The sequence below is a fragment of the Crinia signifera genome, chromosome 8 (assembly GCF_055691185.1).
Source record: "Crinia signifera chromosome 8, ASM5569118v1, whole genome shotgun sequence".
In the NCBI taxonomy this organism is placed as follows: domain Eukaryota; kingdom Metazoa; phylum Chordata; class Amphibia; order Anura; family Myobatrachidae; genus Crinia; species Crinia signifera.
The window spans coordinates 62,391,498-62,416,272 of record NC_139224.1 but is presented as its reverse complement, the minus strand read 5'-3'; the positions used below and the strand labels follow the sequence as shown (position 1 = coordinate 62,416,272).

The 24,775-nt window shown below is 43.6% G+C and overlaps 1 protein-coding gene across 6 annotated transcripts in view; it reads right to left on the bottom strand.

The window, feature by feature from the left end:
* The window catches only part of FAM234B (family with sequence similarity 234 member B), a 183,886-nt gene that overhangs the window by 38,068 nt on the left and 121,043 nt on the right, over positions 1-24,775 (bottom strand). For 4 of the 6 annotated variants that reach the window (XM_083156572.1, XM_083156571.1, XM_083156573.1 and 1 more), the window contains 7 exons: positions 18,079-18,495; positions 16,859-16,954; positions 16,560-16,748; positions 11,694-11,824; positions 8,231-8,378; positions 1,454-1,595; positions 34-177 (listed from right to left, as the gene is read on the bottom strand). In XM_083156572.1, coding sequence (XP_083012698.1) covers positions 34-177; positions 1,454-1,595; positions 8,231-8,378; positions 11,694-11,824; positions 16,560-16,748; positions 16,859-16,954; positions 18,079-18,495 — 1,267 coding nt within the window. The remainder of the gene's footprint in view (positions 1-33; positions 178-1,453; positions 1,596-8,230; positions 8,379-11,693; positions 11,825-16,559; positions 16,749-16,858; positions 16,955-18,078; positions 18,496-24,775) is intronic. The other 2 variants (XM_083156570.1, XM_083156568.1) reach the window with 2 other exon arrangements.

Sequence of the window (24,775 nt, the reverse complement as noted above, 5' to 3'; positions counted from 1 at the left end):
TGACATTTGCAAATACATAAATAGAGTAAGAACCTTTGAATATTGCTAAGACGGATGCTCCATCGCTGTTCCAGATCTTGCCCCCTCAGAAGAGAGAGTCCCTCTTTGGTTGTGACAAGCAGATCACTGCAGTTGCTCCCAAATACAGGTATGACTTGCAGAAACGTCACTCCAGCACTGTAAAACAAATAGTACTGTAATGTCCAATACCGCAGGCTATATATCTACACGATGATTAATGCTTAACGTTGCATTACTCTTTAAAATGGCTGTATAAGAAGGAATGAATGGAAGAACCAACCAACCATAAATTACTGATATCAGTTATTGATGCTTCTTGATTGGTTGGAAGAAGTAGAACCAGTGTTTGTGTTGACATGCAAACTACCAGGTCCAGTGCTCTGTGGGCCTACTATTATATCAGCATTCTGCTACAATGCCTGCACCCTACACTTTTCATACAGTGCATGAAACTCTGCTAAAAATAACTGTGCACCAGTTGTGCTGAGATGGAACAACGAAGCAAAAACTCTAAAGCACAAGGGAAGAAAGGGGTGAAATTAGGACCTTATTGTTTGATGGGAGTTTGGGTCCTGGAGCTGTGCACCTCCTACACTGAGGCGTTATGAAGCTTGACTGCGGACCATAAGATGGATCTACATCTGGGAGTAGTTAGAATGTCCTACAATGAGGCGCATTATGAGCTTTGGCTGCCCTACAGTACTTCTCCAAGGTATATAACCTACTGTAGATCCTAGGTTACTTAGCACTCCAACCTGTGTCTGTCAGAAATCCATTTGTGAACCTCCAAAGAAGGTTCTGTTAGTGGCCCCCACACTAACTAATGTGCTGGAAGAACTGTGTGGGGAACCATTAGAATGTGCACTGATGGGAGTGCTACTTGCTGTGCTGGCAGTGTTAGGATAAAGCCCTGCTTTGCTTCCTTTATTTAATTTGATATAGATGTATTTGACATGAGTGGATCTGGGAGTGTCCCGTCTGACACTCCATGTTATGGGGAATTACACTTGGGTTTACATTTTCTAAAATATATGGAACATATTTGCCTACCTGACCATCTCCATGAGGGAGAAAATGCTCTGTTCCTGGGATTCCCTGGTAATTCATCACCTGTGGTGAGGTAGTTAATTGATAAGAAAGGTGTTTCACCACCAGGAACGAGCATTTTCTCCCTCATGGAGAGGGTCAGGTAGGCATGTATGATATGGAACATTCGCATTGATTTTTTTTTTGCATAAAAGGGACATAAGGAGGGCTCTGGTGGAAAAAAAAGGGCACCTGAAGGTGGCATAAACAGAGGAGCCTAGTGGCTTATAGGGTGAAATACAGGGGAAAGTGTATGATGGCATATCCATAGATAATTCATCCACTGTATAGTAATATAATACAGAAAATACTGTACCAATACAAATGTCTGAAGATAGATAGATACCTGTAAACATTGATCAATTTGGACAGATTGACAGCTCTCCGCTTCTCCCAGTCTGGCTCATTTTTCTGAAGAATACTTGGAAAACTATCTCTGTTTTTAGCCTGTGCATATATATCTCTCAATGCAACAGCCTGTATGTTCCCTAGAAGAAGAGAACATCTACCAGTAATTCTCAATAGGGAAAGCAGAACATTGCTATTGTTACATTTTTTGGTACTTGTGAGTTATCCGGGCGCCCGATGTGGTCATCGCATGCCATTATAATAAGCATACGATACGACGCGATGCGACGCGATTTTCCATCGCGTCGTATCTCGTCGCATCGTATGCTTATTGTATGGTATACAATGGGATGCGATGCGACGCGATGTTTACACTTCCCGCCCATTTTTAAACCCGCCCTCTGGCACATCTGGCAGAAAAACAGTGTGAGGTAGTTTCCAGAGGAGAGAGCAAGTGTTTGAGTGAGACAGATATTGATTTTCAGCGTTGTTGCATATTTCTGAGGTGAATTATTGGACATTTACCCCAATATTGCCCCATTTGGCCCCTTACACCTGCCTCATTTCACCCCTTACACTATTATTGCCAAAATGGCTGTGGTTGATGGCATCTTCAGCCTCCCAAAAACAGAGGAAGAGACAGTCGCATTCCTGCAGGAGAAAGGGCTGCTCCCATTGACTGCCACATGCCCAAATGGCCACCCTATGCGCCTGTCCCTGAAAGAGCGCAAATGGCGCTGCTATATTAAAAGCTGCAGCAAAAAACAGAGTCTGCGGGCCTCCCTATTCTATCCTGGGTGCAGGCTCCCATTCATGACGATCCTGCGGTTTATCTGGTGCTGGTGTGATGAACTGACATCAATCGAATTCTGTGCAAAGAATTTAAAACTCTGCAATAAAAGCACCATTTTTTACAACGCCTTGATGCGGGAGGCATGCCAATGTGATTTAATGGCACAGCCACAGCAGCAGATTGGAGGCCCAGGGAAAATGGTGGAGGTTGATGAAACCCTGTTTGTGAAACGCAAGGCCAATGTTGGCAGAGTACTCCCACAGCAGTGGGTGTTCGGAGGAGTGTGCCGGGAGACAGGGGACTGTTTTATGGTTGCAGTTCCCAAACGAGATGCACCCACTCTCATTGGTGCAATTGTGCAGCACGTGGCACCTGGCAGCACCATCGTAAGTGATTGCTGGCGCGCCTACCAAACCAGTGAACTGGAGCGGGCTGGTTACAGCCACTTGCGGGTAAATCACCGCTTCAACTTCGTCGACCCAGAGACTGGTGCACACACACAGAACATTGAGCGACTATGGGGGTGTGCAAAATGGCGCAACAAACGCCAGCGGGGCACAGCCCGCCATCATCTAGATTCCTACATGCAGGAGTTCGTGTGGCGAAAATGCCTGGCGAGAGACAACACATTTGAGCGTATTCTGCATGCGCTCACGTTAGTTGATAAATCATGATGTTGATTGATTATTGTGTGCTTTATGATTATTTGTTATTCTAATTTATTTCATTCTTATGTTAATTACACAGTTATTACCTTTAATTCAGTTGTCCTTAATGTGTCAGATATGCATGATATGGATGAATGATATTGGATGCTCACAGCCACTCCACTATCAACGTGAACCCGAAGCGTGGCGAGCGCAGCGAGCCCGCGAGGGGCGGCGGTACGCATCCTACGACCTTTTCATGCCCTACTATCCACTAGGGCGTGGAGTGAGAATATAATAGTGTGGCGAGCGCAGCGAGCCACCGAGCCCGAAGCGTGGCGAGCGCAGCGAGCCCCGCGAGGGGACACGGATACCTTCACAGGTAAGCGTGTCCCTTCGCGGGCTTCACAGGTGCCCACGTCGCCATGGACACTGGGACTGACATTGTGTCACTTTTTGGGACACTTTCTTGGGGGTTTTACACTGCAAAAATCGGGTGGTATCGCATCGCATCGTATCGCATGCCATGTGGTTAACATGCGATGCGACGTGATCACTTTACATAGTACCCGATGTAAAATCGGGTTCGGGTGGTCATCTCGTCGCGTCGCATGCCATTTGGTTAACATGCGATGCCATGCGATGCGACGCGATGCGTATACGACCAAAAATCGGGCGCCCAGATAACTCACAAGTACCCTTTTTTTTTATCTAGAATCCAGAAATGATTATGTATACAATGTAAATGCAGTACCAGTGGGTGGGAGTTAACGGTTTGTACAGACACAGAAAAACAATGATAGTTAATAGCAGCTGGGTACACACTGGAGCTACTGACAATCATTCTGACTTTACTGACGATTTCTCTCAGAACTAGCCAAATTGAGCGCACACACACTGCAATCTCGGTACTGGGCATAATTCAGCATGGATTGCTAGTTAGAGAAAAAGCAGTTGCCTGCGATCAAAAAGCTGCTGCCCCTAAAGAAAGAATAAACATCCCTTGCAAAATTGTGAATGCATTACAAATAACATTGCATTTGCAGATCCATTCACAAAAAGTGAACCATTGAACAGTTTTTTCCATCTGCGCTAGCCTGGGAGTACCAAAAATCTGCTAAAGGACCAGGCTGAAAGTGGGCATCACTGACGTCAGCAACCCACCCCAAAAATGCTGTGGCAAGTTTTCACAAACACAAAAAACCCTTTCTGCCCCTAAACGCCGGCTTCCTGTCAGTCCAACTGTGACTTCTATGTGACTGCTATGCGTACGGATATTTATTCACTTATTCCGCCCATGCATGCACAATGCGAATGCTGTACAAGCGGGGTCGTTCGATAATCAAACAGATTGCACATTTTCTGATTAGCAATCCATGCTGAATTAGGCCCAATGGCTGAACAATATATCAATGCTCTTGTACACACTAGAACAACCTTCATCCGCTCCATTCTACGGAGAGGCATGAATGTGACATCAAATCGGTCTAACATTGTGTTTGTCATTCGGTTTGCTGTATACCCACCATGATAAACACCGAATCACTGAGATATCTGAGGAATATGTTGGTGCGATCTGCCTGATCAGACGATAAATCACTCACTGTGTACCCAGCTTTAGTCCAAATATAATGCTTTGACATCGCTTTTAACAAAGCATCACCAACATTCTTCCCGAGGTCTGATTCATGTTTGAAAGTAAAGCAAAAAAGCAAGTAACTGGGCGAAAGCATGGGGGTTATTCAGACCTGATCGCTGCTCTGCGATTTTGCAAAACCCTGTGATCAGATAGCCAGCGCCAAACCCACACCATGCAAGTCTGCAAATGGTTTGTGAAAATGTTGCGGATCGTCGTACAGCTGCAAATCCATATACAACTCACTCACCATCTAATATTTTCCAGTCTGTGCGTAACCTTGACCCTTCCACAATTCTGCGATAAAGACAAGCTGATCAAGGACGGAATTCACATGACACGCCCTCCCTGAAAATACCTGGGCACGCCTGCGTTTTCCCTGACACTCCCAGAAAACAGCAGTGTCCACCCTCAAATGGCAACTTTCAATCAAAATGTGGCTGGCTTGCAATGAAAAAGATTGCTGTATTTTTACACTGTTTGGCGTTGCGCCGTGTGTACTGTGATCAGTACGGTTTGATAATCGATCACCATGCAAATTTATACAACAGTGATCAGTGATCTGACTAACCCCTCATGTGCACTGGAGGTGGGGCAGATATAACATCTACAGAGTTATGTGTTTAAACTTTAATCTAAATTGCAATGTAAAAATAAAGCGGTCTAACATGTGTGGGCTACAAGCAAAAGCAGCCAGTATTTAAATATATATTTGCTCCCTTTACATGTTATCATGGTTTGACAAAGGGGTACATTTACTAATGCTTCTGGAAATTAAGAAGTAATGTTGCCCATAGCAACGAATCAGATTCTGTCTATAGTTTCTCTATTGCATCCTATAAAATGATAGACAGAATTTGATTGGTTGCTATGGACAACATCTCCTCTTTTCAATTTCAGAAGCTTTAGAAAACGTACCCAAACTTACTTACTTTGTTTGCTTAATTACAAACATGAATCAGGCCCCATGCACTTAATAAGCATTGCCCATAATGCCATTGTCATTGTACTGTGTCGTTAATGCTTCCAAACTAAAAAGAGACACAAATGTCCATCAGGAAAGTGTGTATGTGTATATTATCATATATAGATTTTCAGCAACGTATACTACATTTTTAAAATGTGTATGATGCTTTAAACAGGGAAATTTGTCATATAAAATGGAAACATTTGAAATAATGGTATTTGTATTTTGTAGACACTAAATACATTTAATTAAAAGTACAGGTTGAGTATCCCTTATACAAAATGCTCGGGACCAGAAGAATTTTGGATAACGGATTATTCCGTATTTTGGAATATTCTTATTTCAATTAGGTATTTTGAGGTATGTTGTATTTACACATTAAACACAAGGTTTGTGTACAATCTCAGACACTGAATTTGAATGCCAATCAATCATTTTCTTGCACATATTTAATGGCAGTTCCAGATCCTGTCCCCAGTAGTGGCAGTTCCAGATCCTGTCCCCAGTAGTGGCAGTTCCAGATCCTGTCCCCAGTAGTGGCAGTTCCAGATCCTGTCCCCAGTAGTGGCAGTTCCAGATCCTGTCCCCAGTAGGGGCAGTTCCAGATCCTGTCCCCAGTAGGGGCAGTTCCAGATCCTGTAGTGCCAGTTACATATCATGTCCCCAGTAGTGCCAGTTACATATCATGTCCCCAGTAGTGCCAGTTACAGATCATGTCTCCAGTAGTGCCTGTTACATATCATGTCCCCAGTAGTGCCTGTTACATATCATGTCCCCAGTAGTGCCTGTTACATATCATGTCCCCAGTAGTGCCTGTTACAATTCATGTCCCCAGTAGTGCCTGTTACAATTCATGTCCCCAGTAGTGCCTGTTACATATCATGTCCCCAGTAGTGCCTGTTACATATCATGTCCCCAGTAGTGCCAGTTACATATCATGTCCCCAGTAGTGCCTGTTACATATCATGTCCCCAGTAGTGCCTGTTACATATCATGTCCCCAGTAGTGCCTGTTACATATCATGTCCCCAGTAGTGCCTGTTACATATCATGTCCCCAGTAGTGCCTGTTACATATCATGTCCCCAGTAGTGCCTGTTACATATCATGTCCCCAGTAGTGCCTGTTACATATCATGTCCCCAGTAGTGCCTGTTACATATCATGTCCCCAGTAGTGCCAGTTACATATCATGTCCCCAGTAGTGCCTGTTACATATCATGTCCCCAGTAGTGCCAGTTACATATCATGTCCCCAGTAGTGCCAGTTACATATCATGTCCTCAGCAGTGCTGTTACAGATGTCCCCAGTAGTGCCTGTTACATATCATGTCCCCAGTAGTGCCAGTTACATATCATGTCCCCAGTAGTGCCAGTTACATATCATGTCCCCAGTAGTGCCAGTTACATATCATGTCCTCAGTAGTGCCAGTTACATATCATGTCCCCAGTAGTGCCAGTTACATATCATGTCCCCAGTAGTGCCAGTTACATATCATGTCCCCTGTAGTGCCAGTTACATATCATGTCCCCAGTAGTGCCAGTTACATATCATGTCCTCAGTAGTGCCAGTTACATATCATGTCCCCAGTAGTGCCAGTTACATATCATGTCCCCAGTAGTGCCAGTTACATATCATGTCCTCAGCAGTGCTGTTACAGATGTCCCCAGTAGTGCCAGTTACATATCATGTCCTCAGTAGTGCCAGTTACAGATATCCCAGTAGTGCCAGTTACATATCATGTCCTCAGCAGTGCTGTTACAGATGTCCCCAGTAGTGCCAGTTACATATCATGTCCTCAGCAGTGCTGTTACAGATGTCCCCAGTAGTGCCAGTTACATATCATGTCCTCAGCAGTGCTGTTACAGATGTCCCCAGTAGTGCCAGTTACATATCATGTCCTCAGCAGTGCTGTTACAGATGTCCCCAGTAGTGCCAGTTACATATCATGTCCTCAGCAGTGCTGTTACAGATGTCCCCAGTAGTGCCAGTTACATATCATGTCCTCAGCAGTGCTGTTACAGATGTCCCCAGTAGTGCCAGTTACATATCATGTCCTCAGCAGTGCTGTTACAGATGTCCCCAGTAGTGCCAGTTACATATCATGTCCTCAGCAGTGCTGTTACAGATGTCCCCAGTAGTGCCAGTTACATATCATGTCCTCAGCAGTGCTGTTACAGATGTCCCCAGTAGTGCCAGTTACATATCATGTCCTCAGCAGTGCTGTTACAGATGTCCCCAGTAGTGCCAGTTACATATCATGTCCTCAGCAGTGCTGTTACAGATGTCCCAGTAGTGCCAGTTACATATCATGTCCCCAGTAGTGCCAGTTACATATCATGTCCTCAGCAGTGCTGTTACAGATGTCCCAGTAGTGCCAGTTACATATCATGTCCCCAGTAGTGCCAGTTACATATCATGTCCTCAGCAGTGCTGTTACAGATGTCCCAGTAGTTCTTTTACCAAAAAAAAATGAATAATAATTCTGGAATCTATGGACAAGGGATAATTTGGATAAGGGATATTCAGATAAGGGATATTCAGATAAGGGATATTCAGATAAGGGATATTCAGATAAGGGATATTCAGATAAGGGATATTCAGATAAGGGATATTCAGATAAGGGATATTCAGATAAGGGATATTCGGATAAGGGATATTCAACCTGTATAGTATTCTCTTTATAACAATTATAAGAAGAAACACCTATACGTTAAGCAAAGAACAAGGCTTACCAAGCCCGAAGAGAATGTAAATAGCCCCCTGGCTTGTAAAGTAAGCTTGAGGTCCTAGAACTTTTCCTTCAGCCATGACGTTGTATTTTACTATTCCACCCAATGGATTCCCAGTACGTCCAGACACCAAGAGGAATCCCAGATCCTGCTTCACGAGAAAATTAACAGATTTAAGATTTGCCTTACGTTGGCCATACATCTATGGATTCAATTCCCTGTAACACTTTACTTCTAGAATTATCTTATGCACTTTTGAATACTACAAAACAAATTACATAAAATAAACAAAGGATTAATAGAGTACAGAAAAGAGAGCTAAGCTTTTGGGTTTCTAGAAAATAAAGGGGAATTAATGAAATATTTCAGAACAAGTACAGGGCCCTATACACTACAACGATATGTCTGACCCTGAAGTCAGATGCAATTTCCCTTTAACCCCCCCCCCCCCCCCCCCCGCAAGTCAAACTTCCTGCAATATATTGCATGCACAAAGAGCACTCCTTTTCTCCGTCCGATTCTGAGAAATCAATGGTGCAGTACGAGTGATCTAGGGGCTCATATCCGACATTCACAGGACTGCGCATTGGATCGGCTGGAAAACACATGCGATTTGACACTTTACAAACAATATATCGGGCCGAAAGGTCGTAATCAAATGAAAATTGTGCAAATTCGTTGTAGTGTATGGGGGCCATTAGCCTTCAGTCTGTTTTTGAGAATTACAACAGCTTCATGGACTGTGCAAGAGAGTGAGTTATAGAGAGAGCCTCAAAGCTAAAAGTGAGGCACCAAATGAAGTATATGCAGGGCTATTTTTCAGCAGGCTCCAGCAGGAACTGAGGCCCTTATTCTAGTTCACTCTTTCTGACAAAATATTTCTTAGATGGACAAAACCATGTGCACTGCAGGTGAGGCAGGTGTAAAACCCCACCCAAATCTAATTATCTCTGCACAAGTAACACCTGCCTCACCTGCAGTGCACATGGTTTTGTCCATCTAAGAAATATTTTGTCAGAAAGAGTGAACTAGAATAAGGGCCTCAGTTCCTGCTGGAGCCTGCTGAAAAATAGCCCTGAGTATATGCCATTCTAGAGAATGCTAGTGTCTGCGGATTAAAGTGAGCTAGAGACAATCAGAAGCTGCTTGTAACATGGTATGTTGGACCTTGGTTAGGCATTGGCCAAGCTCAAAACAGATCTACTACCTTACAAGCAGCCAGTGAAAGGACTGTAGAATATATGGCAGGAACAGTTAATACCCTGGTTGCTGCATATTGTAACAAGAGAAAGTGCTGCAGGTTTTCTGGGAAACCCAGGTAGAGGGCATTGCAGCAGTCCAAACATGACAACACAAATTCATATATCATAAGTGTAACAAGATCTTCAAAGGTAATCATATGCTTGATGGTTCCACAGACTAAATAAAGATTTCATCTTTGCTGAATCCTGTTGTTTAAAGGTCAATCCAAAATAAAGGATAACGCCAAGATTCTGAAAAGTATTATAGCACTGCAATACCAAAACTGTAAGCCTGGTTGGCCCAGCTGCAGCCTTGTAATTGTAAATGAGGCTCCCCCCTCCCTCCCCTCTGACGCCTACCTGCAGCAATACTAATCGCATGTGCTCTAACAGATTAGTATAGCAACAGGCAGCTCTTGCGAAGCAGCCAGCGGAGGGTGAGCGGGTCCCCAGCGGCTCCCCCTGCCTCCCTTACCTGGCTGTTGATGCTGCCTGGTGGGCTCTACCTCCTCCCTGCACCCGGAAGAGGATATGCACTGCAGGGAGGAGGAGGTCACTGGTCCGGGTAGCACAGCACTGTGCTGCCAGGACACAGGTGAGGGGGAGTTGGCAGGGGTCCATGCGGAGCGGCGCTGGGTCGCGCTAAGAAGCCCATATGCTTCTATGGGGTATTGACAGCTTTTGCAGGCGATATCCCCCTGCAGTGAAAACCAGCGTGCGGCTTTTACTGCATATCAAAATGCGGTAAATACCCCGATAACAGGGTTTTTACCGCATTTTTTCTTTAGTGCACCCTGCCCAGTTTCAGTTAAGAATAACCTGCATAGCAGTCACAGTACAGTATTGGCCAATGGTTCCCACGAATCACGGTTTTGAATCAAGGTATCCTAAAGCATCAAGGCACCCCTAGGCCAAACATTTCTTATTGAGAAATTACATAATAAATTATGTCAATTGTGTTCATACAGACATAGCAATTCTCACAGTTGCTGAAATCTAGCCATCTTGTTTGTCGCGACAAAACCGCATCAGTTTCACAGAATTGACAACGCCGCTCAATGGGGCAGATGTATTAAGCCTTAACAAGAGATAAATGCAAGAGTGATAAGGAGAGATAAACGTCCAGCCAATCGGCTCCTTACTGATTTTTTTCAAACACAATCTGTAACATGGCAGTTAGCAGGTGATTGGCTGGATGTTTATCTCTCCTTATCACCCTTGCATTTATCTCTTGTTAAGGCTTAATACATCTGCCCCAATGTGTGAGCCGCAGAAGTGAATTAAACGTGCCCGCATGGCAACAGGAAGTTGTATGTGGCTCAGCAACAATGAGCGTGGCTACATCTGTATGTCACCCTCCGGGCCACTTATCTGGAGAGGATTTGCTTCTGTTTGTCCACATAGGTCATGATACATTGACCATAAGTAATTTTAATTGGTCCTAGAACAACCATGGGCACCCCTGCAGGTATACTGAGGAACCACATGGTGCTAGGCACACAGTTTGGGAGCCACTGCTATCGGCTAGACAGAGCATCTGATTATTTTCCCCAGTGCTAATGTATACTGCAAATATCACAGGTGGAGGGAAAGAGCTGTGTGAAATGCCACATGAAAGGTGCACTGGTGCAGATGACTACACCAATGACGTAACTGCCAGCGAGGAAACTATGAGCTAGGTAAGGACCGTGCAATTCAGTCAACTGATTCATTCACTCTATACGGTCTACATCAGTGGTAGCCAACTCCAGTCCTCGAGAGCTACCAACAGTTCACATTTTCTAGATCACCTAGCTGCTGCACAAGTGCACTCATTACTGGCTGACACATTATAATTTATCCACAGGTGGAGCTAATTACTTCACTTGTGATTCTGTAAGGAGACCTGGAAAACATTAACTGTTGGTAGCTCTCGAGGACTGGAGTTGGCTATCCCTGGTCTACATGTATCAAATACTAGAGAAAGTATCAGGAGGATAATTGGTGACACTTGCATTCATTGAGACGAGCACTGCAGTGCTGGCAGCAAAACACATTTGTACTAACACAGCAAGCTTTTTAAAAAGAAAACATTTCAGGAACCATATATGGTTATTTAATTCACAATGATATAAAATGACCTCTCAGGGGACGCTGTTTATTATTTAGACTGTTTTTATTATTAAATGAATCACAAATAATGACATTGTTTGCCTTTCACCACAAGACATATATCAGTTAGTTACCTGACTTTCTCCAATGGTAAGAACCAGCAAATCACTGATATTATCATCATCCAGGTCTGGCAGAATCACAGCAGGTGCTGCCACTGTACCACTGGACACATGGCTTGGATTTATGCTCCATATTGTTGACCCTGCAGAAAAGACACAACAGGCAGCCTTAGATCTGGTACGCACACAGATTTCCTGTGTATCGATTATTATAGAAACAAAAAATTTGACGGCAGATAAGAGCCACTTTGCCCATTTAGTCTGCCCCTTTTTTAAATATGTTACCTCAAACTATATTTGATCCTTATTTCTTTGTAAGGATATCAATATGCATATCCCAAGCATGTTTATATTGCTCTACTGTATTTGCCTCTACCACCTCTGATGGGAGGCTATTCCACTTATCTACTACTCTTTCTGTAATTCTTCCTCAAATTTCCCCTGAATCTTCCTCCCTCTAGTTTCAGTGCATGTCCTCCTGTTCTGTTGCTCCTCTTCCGGTGAAGAATGTCTCCCACCTGTACCTTTTTAAAACCCTTGATATATTTGAAAGTCTCTATCATGCCCCCCCTCCCCCTTTCCCTTCTCTGCTCCAAAGTATACATATTACGATATTTTAGTCTTTCCTGGTATGTTTTGTGATTTAGGCCATGCACCATTTTAGTTGCCCTTCTTTGTACAGTCTCTAATGTATTTATATCCTTCTGAAGATATGGCCTCCAGAAATGAACACAGTACTCTAGATGAGGTTGTACCAATGACCTATACAGTGGCATTATTACTCCTTTCTTTCTACTGCTGATTCCTCTCCCTCTGCAACAAAGTATCTGACTAGCCTTCTTCATTGCTTTGTTACATTGCCTACCTGCCTTTAAGTCCCCTGAAACAGTGACACCTAGATCCCTCTCATCCTCAGTAGTTTCTATTATAGTACCATTTATACCATATTTAGTCTTTGGAGTTTTGAGACCCAAGTGCATGATTTTGCATTTTTTGGCATTAAACTGTAGTTGCCATTCTCTTGACCATTCCTCTAATCTACTTAGATCATCAATCATTTGTTTTACCCCTCCTGGTGTGTCTACCATGTTGCATACCTTTGTGTCATCTGCAAAAAGGCACATTTTACCCTCAATTCCATTTGCAATATCACCAATAAAGATATTAAAAAGCACTGGTCCAAGTACAAATCCCAGGGGTACGCAACTGGTAACCTTTCCCTCCTGTGACTGCACATTTACTACAACTCTTGTTCTCTGTCCTGCAACCACGCTCTTATCCATTCAACCATCTTAGAATCCAATCCCAAGCTTTCAAGTTTATTTAACAGTCTGCAATGTGGGACAGTGTCAAAAGCCTTTCTAAAGTCTAGATAAGCTACATCTACAGCCCCACCTTGATCTATTACTTTAGTCACCCAGTCAAAAAAGTTAGATTTGTTTGACATGATCTTTCCCCAGTAAACCCATGCTGTTTAGGATCCTGTAAATTGCTGGTTTTGAGATATTCTACAACTCTTTGTTTTAAGAGTGTTTCCATTAATTTCCTTACTACTGATGTAAGGCTTACATAGAGTATCCATAATAACAACCATAGTATCAATGCTATGCAAAAAAAAAAAAAAAAACGGTGAATGATTTGGTACACAGTGTTTTTTGAGAATATGTACCATTGCACCATTCCCTCTGAAAATATGAATTACTTATAACAGAGTATAATCAAAATGCAGAGGGACTATTATTATAAACACAATAGTGTAACCTTGTGGATATCTACTTACTGAATATAACATGGACTATTGTATTGGAAATATACAATGCGGCACAACAGAATCAACAGTAATACAAATAAAAATGACAAACAATCTCTCTCGGTGCACCAAGTTGATGTGACCAGCCAGCGTGGATATTCATTTTTGCACAAAAGGTGTTGGTTATTGGGCCTAATTGAGACTTGATCAAAGGAAAATTTGCTCTCAAAATGTGAAAAACCATGTTGCACTGCAGGTGGGGCAGAGCTGTGCTTCTTAAAGTGGTAGCTACAAGAATCTTTCTGTTGCTACCACAAATTACTATTCTCTGGCTTCTCTAAGGGCACACACCCTGTATAAGAAGCAGCAGATTCTGCTCAGGTAATTTGATTACTGTGTGATTGGTTTTAACACACCTAGCGCTACTATTTGTGACCCTAGGGCCACAAAAACCATCCCTCCATTTCGGAGCTGGATTAAGACTTCGGGAGGCCCGGGGCACTTCAGAAAGGGGGGCCCCCTCCTACTTGTCATTACTGGCAGCAAACTGCACGGGAGAATATTACACTGTCGAAACACAGAGTAAGAGCAGTATAAACTTGGTCAATGGTCAACTGAAGGGGGGGGGGGTTTAAAATAACGGGTACTTGTGTATTATAGCGGCGCCCCCGATGTTGGTTGTACGATGTTTTTATCGAATCGCATGCCATACACCCGATGGCATGCGATGCGACGCGATTTTGCCCCCTATACGATGGAAAATTGTATAAGCACCCTAAAGGGTGCTTTTAAGCACCCAAACGGGTGCTTACAATGTTAAATGCACCCCACGCCACCCCCCCACTATAAACGTGAACCCGAAACGTGGCGAGCGCAGCGAGCCCGCGAGGGGCAGCGGTACGCGCCCTACGACCTTTCCATACCCCCACTATCCACGTCGGCGTGGAGTTGAGAATATAAATTGTGGGGAGCGCAGTGAGCCACCGAGCCCGAAGCGTGGCGAGCACAGCGAGCCCTGCGAGGGGCCGCGGATACCTTCACAGGTATCTGCGGCCCCTCGCGGGCTTCACAGGTATCCGCGGCCGCTCGCCACACTTTATATTCTCAACTCAACGCCGACGTGGATAGTGGGGGTATGAAAAGGTCGTAGGACGCGTACCGCCGCCCTTTGCGGGCTCGCTGCACTCGCCACGCTTCGGGTTCACGTTTATAGTGGGGGGGTGGCGTGGGGTTGCATTTAACAATGTAAGCACCCATTAGGGTGCTTATACAATTTTTTATCGCATCGCATTGTATGGCATTGTATGGCATATACAATTTTAAAATTGTATGACATTGTACAACATCGCGCGATATCACATCGTATGCCTTTTATTTATTTATATATATATATATATAAATACCGCATGATAAGCCTGTGTTTGTCCCTCTGTAACTTGCTCTGTAGGAGCCCTGACAGGCTCAGCGCTGCCTCTAATTAAAAACCCTCCCATAACAAGGCAGCTGCTGCTGCTGCTGCTATCCTTCATGGGCCTGAGAAGCATATGATGAGCTCCACCAAGCAGAGCTCACCACAAGCCACTCAGCCTCTGACCTCTTGTGCAAAGTCTTATGGGACTTAGTCAACTCCCAGCACTGCACACTTGTGCAGTCAGTGTGCCTTGACTCCTAATGCTCAGCACCATTAATCATTGTCACATTGGCAGATAGGTGAAGCTGCAGCACTACCCCACTCCCATGCACAAAACCATTAGCTACAATTTTTTTTATTTTTTTAAATACATGCCAACCACGGGGGGTCCCTAGATAGAGGGCCCAGGGGTACTGACCCCTTGTGCCCCCATTATAATTCGGCCCTGAGGTGGGGCAGATGTAACATGTTAGATTTGGGTCGTCTCATGCATGCACGCCCCCTTTCTGGAGGTTGCCATTTTGATCACCAGGAGCAGCTTCCATGGGAGCTGCTCCATCTGTACAGCCACATTAAATGCCAATTCAATCCTGATGCGTGGCCCATTATATTACTGCCCAATGGAAAGGAGGGCTATGCTCCCGCACTGTCCCTCCCTCCTTGCCAGCCGATGCCAGAACCGGCGGGTCCTGTTGGCCCTCCATATTAAATTGACAACGACGGCCGCCAGTTTGCCTGTATGTACATACTACATTTGCCCCACCTGCCGTGCACATGGTTTTGTCCATTTTAACAACAAATTTGCCCTGCAATAAAAACTGCTAGTGCAAACCGATCAATGGGGTGTGCAATATTTATATATGTGTGACAGGGCCAGATGTATCAAGCTTCCAAAAAGTAATAAAGTTAAGAGTGATAAACAGCCAGCCAATCATCTCCTACCTGTTATTTTTCAAACCCAGCCTATGACATAAGTAGGAGCTGATTGGCTGGATGTTTATCACTTTCCATTTTATCACTTTTGAAGCTTGATACATCTGGCCCATAGGCTTAATCTATGTAAAGAGGGCTCTGATAAAAGCAGTCACTTCCTTACACTATGTTTCATTGTGCTTAGACTTTGTATATGTGTAAAACCAAGTCCCGTGCAGTTAGAGTTGAATCCTGGTGTCTCTAGTACACATTTAGCAGATTTACGCTATGCCAGCAATGTTGATATGAAATGAAAAATATTATATGCTACGGCTCTCAGAGGGTTTCAGTTGCACTGAATGCCTTGCGCTGTATGGCCACCAGATGGCACTACTACCATCTATAGATGGGGTGTATTCAATGCCGGAAATGAGCTGCTCGCTGTCACAGCTCACCCTGTCAGTATTCAACTGACCCCCTGCATACGCCGATTCAGCGTATGCGGCTGCAGAAACAGCAAGACTCGAGGTTAAATGCAGCCAGTTTCCTGCTGACAGTGAGGATTCCCCCGGAACATTGAATAGAGTGAGCGGCTGGCGCAGGGGTTAAACAGCAAGTATCGCTTGTTTTCTGCAATCCCCATTGTTTAATCCCCTCGACGGCCGCATTAAATACGGACCGATATGTCACTTAATTTAGAGTAAAGGCCGCCATCCACTAGTGCAATATGGGCACTTTTCATGCGTTTCTGAGGCGTTGTTGCGACGGATCTAGTATATATATATATATAAAAAGAACATTTTACCTGTAGATGCGCTGACCAAATGTAGTAGTTTGTTATTTCCAGTTAAAAGACACGTTTCATTCTGCTGGGGCTCCATAACCAGCTGCCCACACTGAATACTCCGTAAATATTCATCAATGTGTCTGCTCCACAAAATGCTCCCATTTTTGCCAGAGAGGACAGAAATGGACAGTTGCTGTTTCAAAAAAGCTGCACAAAAGAAGTTTTAAAAGTTAAATCTAAGGTGATATTTGTCATTCTACTAAAAATTATCAAACAGTAGGTCTGAAACAAATATAATTACATCTCTTTCAACTTACCGTGCGAGGCATTGATACTGGGAGCCAAATATGACAGCAGGATATCCGGCACACCGTCCTTATTCACATCAAACAGCTCCAGAGGAGACAAAACCTCTATGGAAAATAAAAGGAAAGGTGTAATCACATACCATACGGGCTTTACACCCTAAATGATCCCCTTTTTATAATGAAGTAAAATAGACTGAACATATGACATTCATAAACAGTGGTGACCAATTTCAGATAACAATATAGTCTGCACAATGTACAGCATACAGCATTTTGCAGAAAGTAGTTTCAATGTGACATCATGGGGCCACACAACAAGTGCAAGTACCACGGGTACACTAGCTATGTGAGGTTGGGTGCTAAGTGGCCACACTGTCATAATAAGGTGGAACACCCGCTGTTATGACAGTATGAATAGCAGACCTTAAGTACACATTCTGATTTAATAAAGCCTATAAACCACAATGCTGTATTGTGATGGGACTGCAGTGTAACGCACACAGACCATAAAGATTTGTTTTTGAGTCACATGAGAACATCAAATTGCCCGCATTGTCTAATGTATATGCACTATTGCGTCCTGTGTCCTTCCTCACATCTTCTCATCTGCCATTCATGAAGATAATGCTTTTGTGCAGATTGTGCAGTATTTATGCCCAACCGAGCATCGCATCTTTTGCACATCGTCTAATGTGTACCCAGCATAACATTTCCATTCTAGGAACTAGGGTGTCTGTACCGTACTGTATACTGCTGCAATGTATGCTGTCATGTAACCCACCTTCCGCCATTCTTGCCTACGAAATGTGATCACACTTGGCACAGCATTTACACCAAACAGTAGGACATTTTATTGTATACAAAGCATCCTACAAACATATTCCCTCTTTGCCCAAACCAGAACATATACCGGTTTCATTTCAGCACAACCTGATTATGTTTTTATTTCTGATAAAAAAAACTCCTTAATACTGCTACTGCCCCATAGAGTGCAATATTCCAGCACTCTCTTAAGTGCCTTACAATAAGTTAGCTTCAATGTCACATACTCCAGAATCTTGCATACTTAATGTTCATTATTCTACTGTACTTCTGACTGGAACTAAGGGAGATTTGGGAAAAACTAACATACCTAGTACATAAGGCACCTTGTAAAACTTGATACCTATAGAAGAAAATGGCAAGCAGAACATTCCAGACTTATCAGACTCTTATCATTGTTTGCTTACCTGTCTCATATCCAACACTGACTGTCCAAACATTGTGCTGACCGCTCAGCTGACAAGGGATGAGGAACGCGCAAACGAGCACCATTACCATAGAGACGACAACTGTGAGAAGGAATACTGTGGTCCGCACATATGATACCAGAGAAGACGTTGCCTTGTGCTCTGGTTCCAGACCACCACTAGTAGCATATCCATCCTGTTTATTATCTACTGGCCGCTGCTGGACTCTCTTCGATGTTCCTTCAATGTCCGAGTCTGGGTCATGAGATGCACCTCGAGTGCCTTTTCCATTCTGAACTCCATTTTGCTGGATGTTAATGACGAGATCATCTTCACTTTCATCACTATCGGCCTGTGTGAGAGGGTCATATTCCCTGGGGTCATGAGACTTCTTTCCTGTGAAAACACCAACCAGTTCTACATAGCATAAGTTAAACAACAATACAACCATTTAGTCTTTACGCTTGTGTCTTAAAGGAACATTTTACATTTTGATTATTGCCCAAATGCAGTAAGTGTATTTTCTCAAAGACCTGAAAAGCCTTGTAGATATATATAAAAAAGGTGTCCTATGTATGTGTGAAATCTGATTTGAAATACATACACAAATGTCTATACAGAGCTTAAAAACTGGAACTCAAGCCACTGTATGTATGATCTATTCTTAGTGTTTATTCTAGCACCCTGCATCTTCCAAAACCCATGCAGGTAATCTTCCCTGTCTGGGGGTCACTCTCTGCTATGGTGCTTCTAGCACAGTGTGGTCTGTATTTTAACACCGATATGCAGATCCGACCTATACTAGAAGCACCACAGCAGAGAACGACACCCCTGGCAGGGAAGAGGAACTGCACAAGATTTGACAGTAAAATGAACACTCTATTCAGTGACAGTAACATAGAAGTACTGTCATGGAATTAGGATACAAGGGGGAAGGGGTGTAACACATCTACTTCCACTATCTGATTCTGAGTCAGTAATAACCACATGCTTTGCAACGTTCTTATCCTGACATCAGGATGCTGCCTCTGTCCATTTCAAGCACATGAGTAAAGAGGCCAATCCAGTCACTGTGGACATTCTCATGAACAAAATGGATGCAGATTGTTCTATCTCCTCCCAATTCAAACCTGAGAAAATCCAGGATGAGGATTGGAAGACTCAATGCAGGGTTACCATAAAAGAAACAGATCCTGGGTCAAATGTACTGTACCAACTAAGCCTTGAAAAGTAATAAAAAGCAGATTGAAATCCCACCAGTCAATCAGCTCCTTTCTGTCATTTTTTTAAACACAGCATGTAACATGGCAGATAGGAGCTGATTGGCTGGCTGTTTATCGGTCTCCATTTTTATCACTTTTTAAGCTTAGTACATCTGGCACCTTATATGAAGCATCGTATCACATCAGCTGTTGCAAGTTTACTCGATGCTCTGGTGTGTTTGGAACAAATTAGATTATCACATTTATATCTTTAGTGTGACAGGAGGCACACTAGACATAGAGCATTTGTCATAGAGAATTACAGCATACTTGTCTACTTTTGAGACCTCCTTACTGGGAGAAGCCTGGAGAGGACATGCAGAGGCATAACGTCAAGGGTGCGGGGACAAGGTGACATAACCAAGCCCCATACCAAATAAACTTTAGAATTTCTGGGTCTTCGGAGAGGGGGCTGGGCTAAAATGACTCAAAATCACATCATTTTAGCCCTGCCCCCTCTCCAAAGACCCGTAAATTCCAGTATTTACCTTAGCCGGAAGGGAAAAGTGAGAGCTCCGGAAAACATGTGAGAGACTTGGCTAGCTTCCCGGTGGGCCGGAAGTGCCACCTGATTTTCAGGAGGGTAGGCAAGTATGCCTTACAGACATATTGGTTATTACATGTAAGGTACGGCATGATCCTAACCTAATGCTGCTTCATGCTAGTTATAGGCAATAATACATGTCATATGCTGATCATGTTGCTGTTGAATGCTGGTCTTTGTTGGGTATAATGTTACAGTAGTAATCTGTACAATCCATAATTCATTTAAGAAGAAAAAAAAAATACACTTCTTTGTATGCATAAAATATTTCTTTGATTCACACTTTTATTTCTCTTTACTGCTGGCTACTTTATTTTGTCCTGAACTACAGTATAAAAATTCAGAGAAATGTATCCAAGGTAAAGTATAGGGTAGCCAATCTTGGGATTAGAATAGGCGGAATCCCGGGATTTGCCCCAAAATGTCTGGGATTTCAATCCCGGGATTGGAGAATCTAATCCCAGGATGCTGTCCGGCTGTACCCGACCCCGGCGTGTGGCCTGCACAGCGCGACCTATGGCTGTCACGCTGTGCAGACCGCAATGTCTGTCACATCCCCGCTCCCGGGTAGTCAATAGCAGATGACTGACCCGGCGGCTGTAGGCTGGGAGCGAGTCTTTCTTCGGCTTCATCCCCAGAGCAGCTGTGCGTGCAGGTGGACTGATATCATGACATCCACCGCGTCATGATACCACGCGCTGGACCCAACCTGTCATTAAATCACACGCCTCACTCGCTGGAGGGCCCTTACCATCCCAGTCAGACACTGCGAGTGGGCATGCAGGGAGAATAGAAACATGTGCCGACCGCAGCAGGCCTTGCGAGGGGACACGGGTACATTAATACCATGTCGACATTATAACTGTGTCAGTATTTTAACATGTTCAGTATTATGATCATGTCAATATATATATTGATTGTAGGTATGTCATCATACGGATCCCCTAGATTTCCCTAACCACAACCAGTTCCTAATTTCTGCATAATTCTCTATGTCCACCTCTGCTAAACAAACATTTACCTAGCGACACTTAAGGCCGCCATACACTATGCGATTTGGGCCTGATTTGACCCGATTCGGAGGAATCGGGCCGTGAAATCGGGCCAAATCGCATGTGCAGACATCCCATCCGACCCGATGCGCGGTCCCGTGCGCATCGGGTCGGATTCGGAAGGTCGGACGGGCTGCACATAAGATTTGTTAAATCTTATGTGCAGCCCAAGGCGGGCAGGGGACGCAGCGTGTAGTACGTGCGGTGGAGGGAGCCGAGCGGGGGACTGTAAGCAGAGCCGGGCTAGAGAGGCAGTGGGGGCACTATCCTGGGCGGGGGGGGAATGCCGCAAATAGATACTTCCAGGCGGTGAATGCCGCAAGGGGTTCAGAGACAGAGACCGGGTAGCGTAGGGGAAGCCGGGCACATAGAAATGAATGGACAGCCAGTAATTGGCTGAGAGCTCTTTGACTGAGAGAGCTCTCAGCCAATCACTGACTTAATTCATTTCTATGTCCGCCCGCTGCTGCCCGGCTTCCCCTACGCTACCCGGTCTCTGCTCTCTGGTCCCCTCGCGGAGTTCACCACCTGGACCAGTGCGCCCACTGCCTCCCCTGCCTGGCTCCCTGCTTGCAGTCCCCCGCTCGGCATCTGGCTCCCTCCACCGCAGGTACTACAGGCTGCGTCCGCTGCCTGCTTGCAGCCCCCATGCCCTGCTCAGCTCCCGGCTCCCGCTGACAGCAGCTCCCCGGGGGGACTGAATGTGATAAATCGCATGCGATTTATCACATGCAAAACCTGGCACATCAAGTGCCAAATCGTATGTGACCCCCCAGGGGAGTTGTCAGTAGATTAGGCCCGACTTGTCCTTCGGACAAGTCGGCCTAATGTATGGGGGCCTTTAGAAATAGCACCTCATCAGTCCCTTCCAGCAATTCCAGCTTAATCTTTGCTTAAAGCAAATTAAAAGGACCATTACAGGTGGTGCAGACATTATATACTTACTGCAATCTTCGGAGAAAAACAAAGAAGCAAGATTGTGTTTGGTTTTCTCTCTACGAAGAGTTTCGTTCAGTCTGATCATCACTACTTACAGAAGAGGAATGAAAGCTTTTGGGACAGGACATAGGATTCAAAGTGGGCTGGGTAAACTCAATTATCAGGTACATTTGTCCAATGAGCAGTTAGTACAAGCAAATGTACACATCTAACTGTTTTTACTTACTATGTATGTATACTGTAATTGCGAACACAATTTGATGTAGGTTTCAGACAAATAAATATTTTATACAACTAATCCTCTCAAACTATGACAACAATGCAACCTTATAAAACTGAATCAGAAAAATAGTTTTTTTCTAAGCTTTCTTCCAAACACAACATGGCAGCCTGTAAAACCTGCAAATCTTGTCCAGGCAATTATACACTTACAGCAATCAGCATCTGAAACATGAACCTAATATCAGCCTGAAGGCTTCAGTGCTTTGCTTAATAATCATGGTAACAAGAGGTGAATACTGATGTCATACTATGGAATCTAAAATGTAAGCATTTTTTTATGTTCTTTAGATCTGTAGTCAATGGCAATGACTATTTGTTATTTTGATATCTTAATAAGTGCAGGAAGGATGCATTACATTTAAGCTCAAAAGTGTCTTTAATGCCAATGCATAAATGTTCCAGCTGCATTTGAAGGTGTACCATGCAGCAGACCTTATTCTGCGTGTTACCATGCGCCACTGCTACACTATGGCCCTTATTCAGATCTGATCGCAGTACACATTTGTTCTCAGGATGGGTAAAACCATGTGCACTGCAGGTGGGGCAGATGTAACATGTATAGAGAGAGTTAGATTTGTGTGAGTTATTTTGTTTCTGTGCAGGGTAGATACTGGCTGCATTGTTTTTACACTACAATTTAGATTCCAGTTTCAACACACCACACCCAAATTTAACTCTCTCTCTGCACATGTTACATCTGCCCCACCTGCAGTGCACATGGTTTTTCCCATTTTGAGAACACAATTGCACTGCGATCAGATCTGAATAAGAGCCTATATTACCATATGTCTATTGGTAAAAGGGCACCATGGAAAATGCATTGCTAAGGCAATGTAATATAGAATGTAAATTATTTCACTTATAAAGGCAAACCAAAAGATATAATTTCCTTTGATTACATTTTATTTGTTTTATTTATATTACTTTCCACAGATTGCTCCCAATAATGTCAGCTGGCATTGTTTGTGTCACAAGATGCAAGCCATGCAACTGTTCTGCATAACACCTGTGGTTGAGACTGTATGTGCTGGATACATTCACTTGCCTTTGCAAATGTGTCAACATAAATGGCACATAGATTTTTCAGTTCATTCAATTCAAAGAGGAGAAAGAATACAGCAGCAAAATAACAAGCAAATAAAACCAGACTGGGTGTGCCGACAATAATTCCTCAACAGGCCACCGTGCAATGCAGCCAGAGCTTATTACCACTGAAGCAGGAGCAATGGCATGTGGTCCCACAGTCGGCATGGAAACCAGACAGCAGACCCAAGTTAAAACTGCAACTAAATCCACATGTCACAGTGGGACCAGGTGTGTCACAAGTCTTTACTGCTCTAGTGGGAGGAGAACAGTAAAAAATAACATGGCCCCACTATGATGATGGGATATATACCCAGAGCAGACTTTGGTAGCTCTGAAGGGGCATACACACCGTGCGATACGAACTACCGATATGGACTATATAGTCCATTTTGGGACAAATCACACCATGGGTGAAATTTTATAGGATGAGAGATTCAGAAAGTGAGAGATTTGGTAAGAAATCTCCAGTTTTTTTTAAAGCGGCAATCATTTACAATGTAAAACCAGTTTGATTTTGCAGTATAAATGATTGCCGCTTTAAAAAAACTGGAGCTTTCTTACCAAATCTCTTAAGGGCCCCATACATCAGCAATTAATTGTGACAATTTTCAGATATGGAGATGATTGCCACAATTAATTTTAGCTGTGTGGGCTCCCCCTTTTGGCAATCCCAATCAAAATCGCCAATCGATTGCTTAAGGGCCCCATACATCAGCAATTAATTGTGACAATTTTCAGATATGGAGATGATTGCCACAATTAATTTTAGATGTGTGGGCTCTCCCTTTTGACAATCCCAATCAAAATCGCCAATCGATTGCTTAATCAGGTTTTTAAACATGTTTAATAATCTGGTATTATCTGCAGATCTTTTTTATATGTGTGGGCATTCCCAATTCGTCTTCTTCATGTATTTACATTATGAACAGCTGAAATGACAATCGATTGGGGCAATTTCCAGATATGAAGATGCAATCTTTAGATGGAAAAATCTGCCGATCACTGAAATAAATCTGTAATGTGTGGGCAAAGTCAGATAGATTGTAAAATCCATTTATCTGGCCAAAATATCCCTATATCTGAAAATCCATAAATTGTGATTGCTGATGTATGGGGCCCATTACTTTCTGAATCTCTCATCCTATTAAATTTCACCCCATGTATATACAGTTTGCGATGCCAATGCACGCCACTGGGTGGTCTGTATCACAGAAAAATAGACTGTGCAGACAGCACAATTTTGTCTAGAAAGTGTACGATCTTGTATGAGTTATTTCTAGTATAGCCAAAAATGGTACATAGCCAAAATGGCACCGTGTGTATGCACCTTGAGAATCCCAGTACAATCTATAAAAACAAATGTCCTGACTGACTGACTCAATTTGTTGACTATATTCTTTGACTAGCACCCGCTAGGCAGGGATTTTAGAAAAATTTGACATCTATGGGGGTAAAAATGAGTAAAATATGTTTTTATTCTTTCAGCAATCTCTCTTAACCCCTTGAGTGGTGGGTTTTCCTGGGGCAGGTCA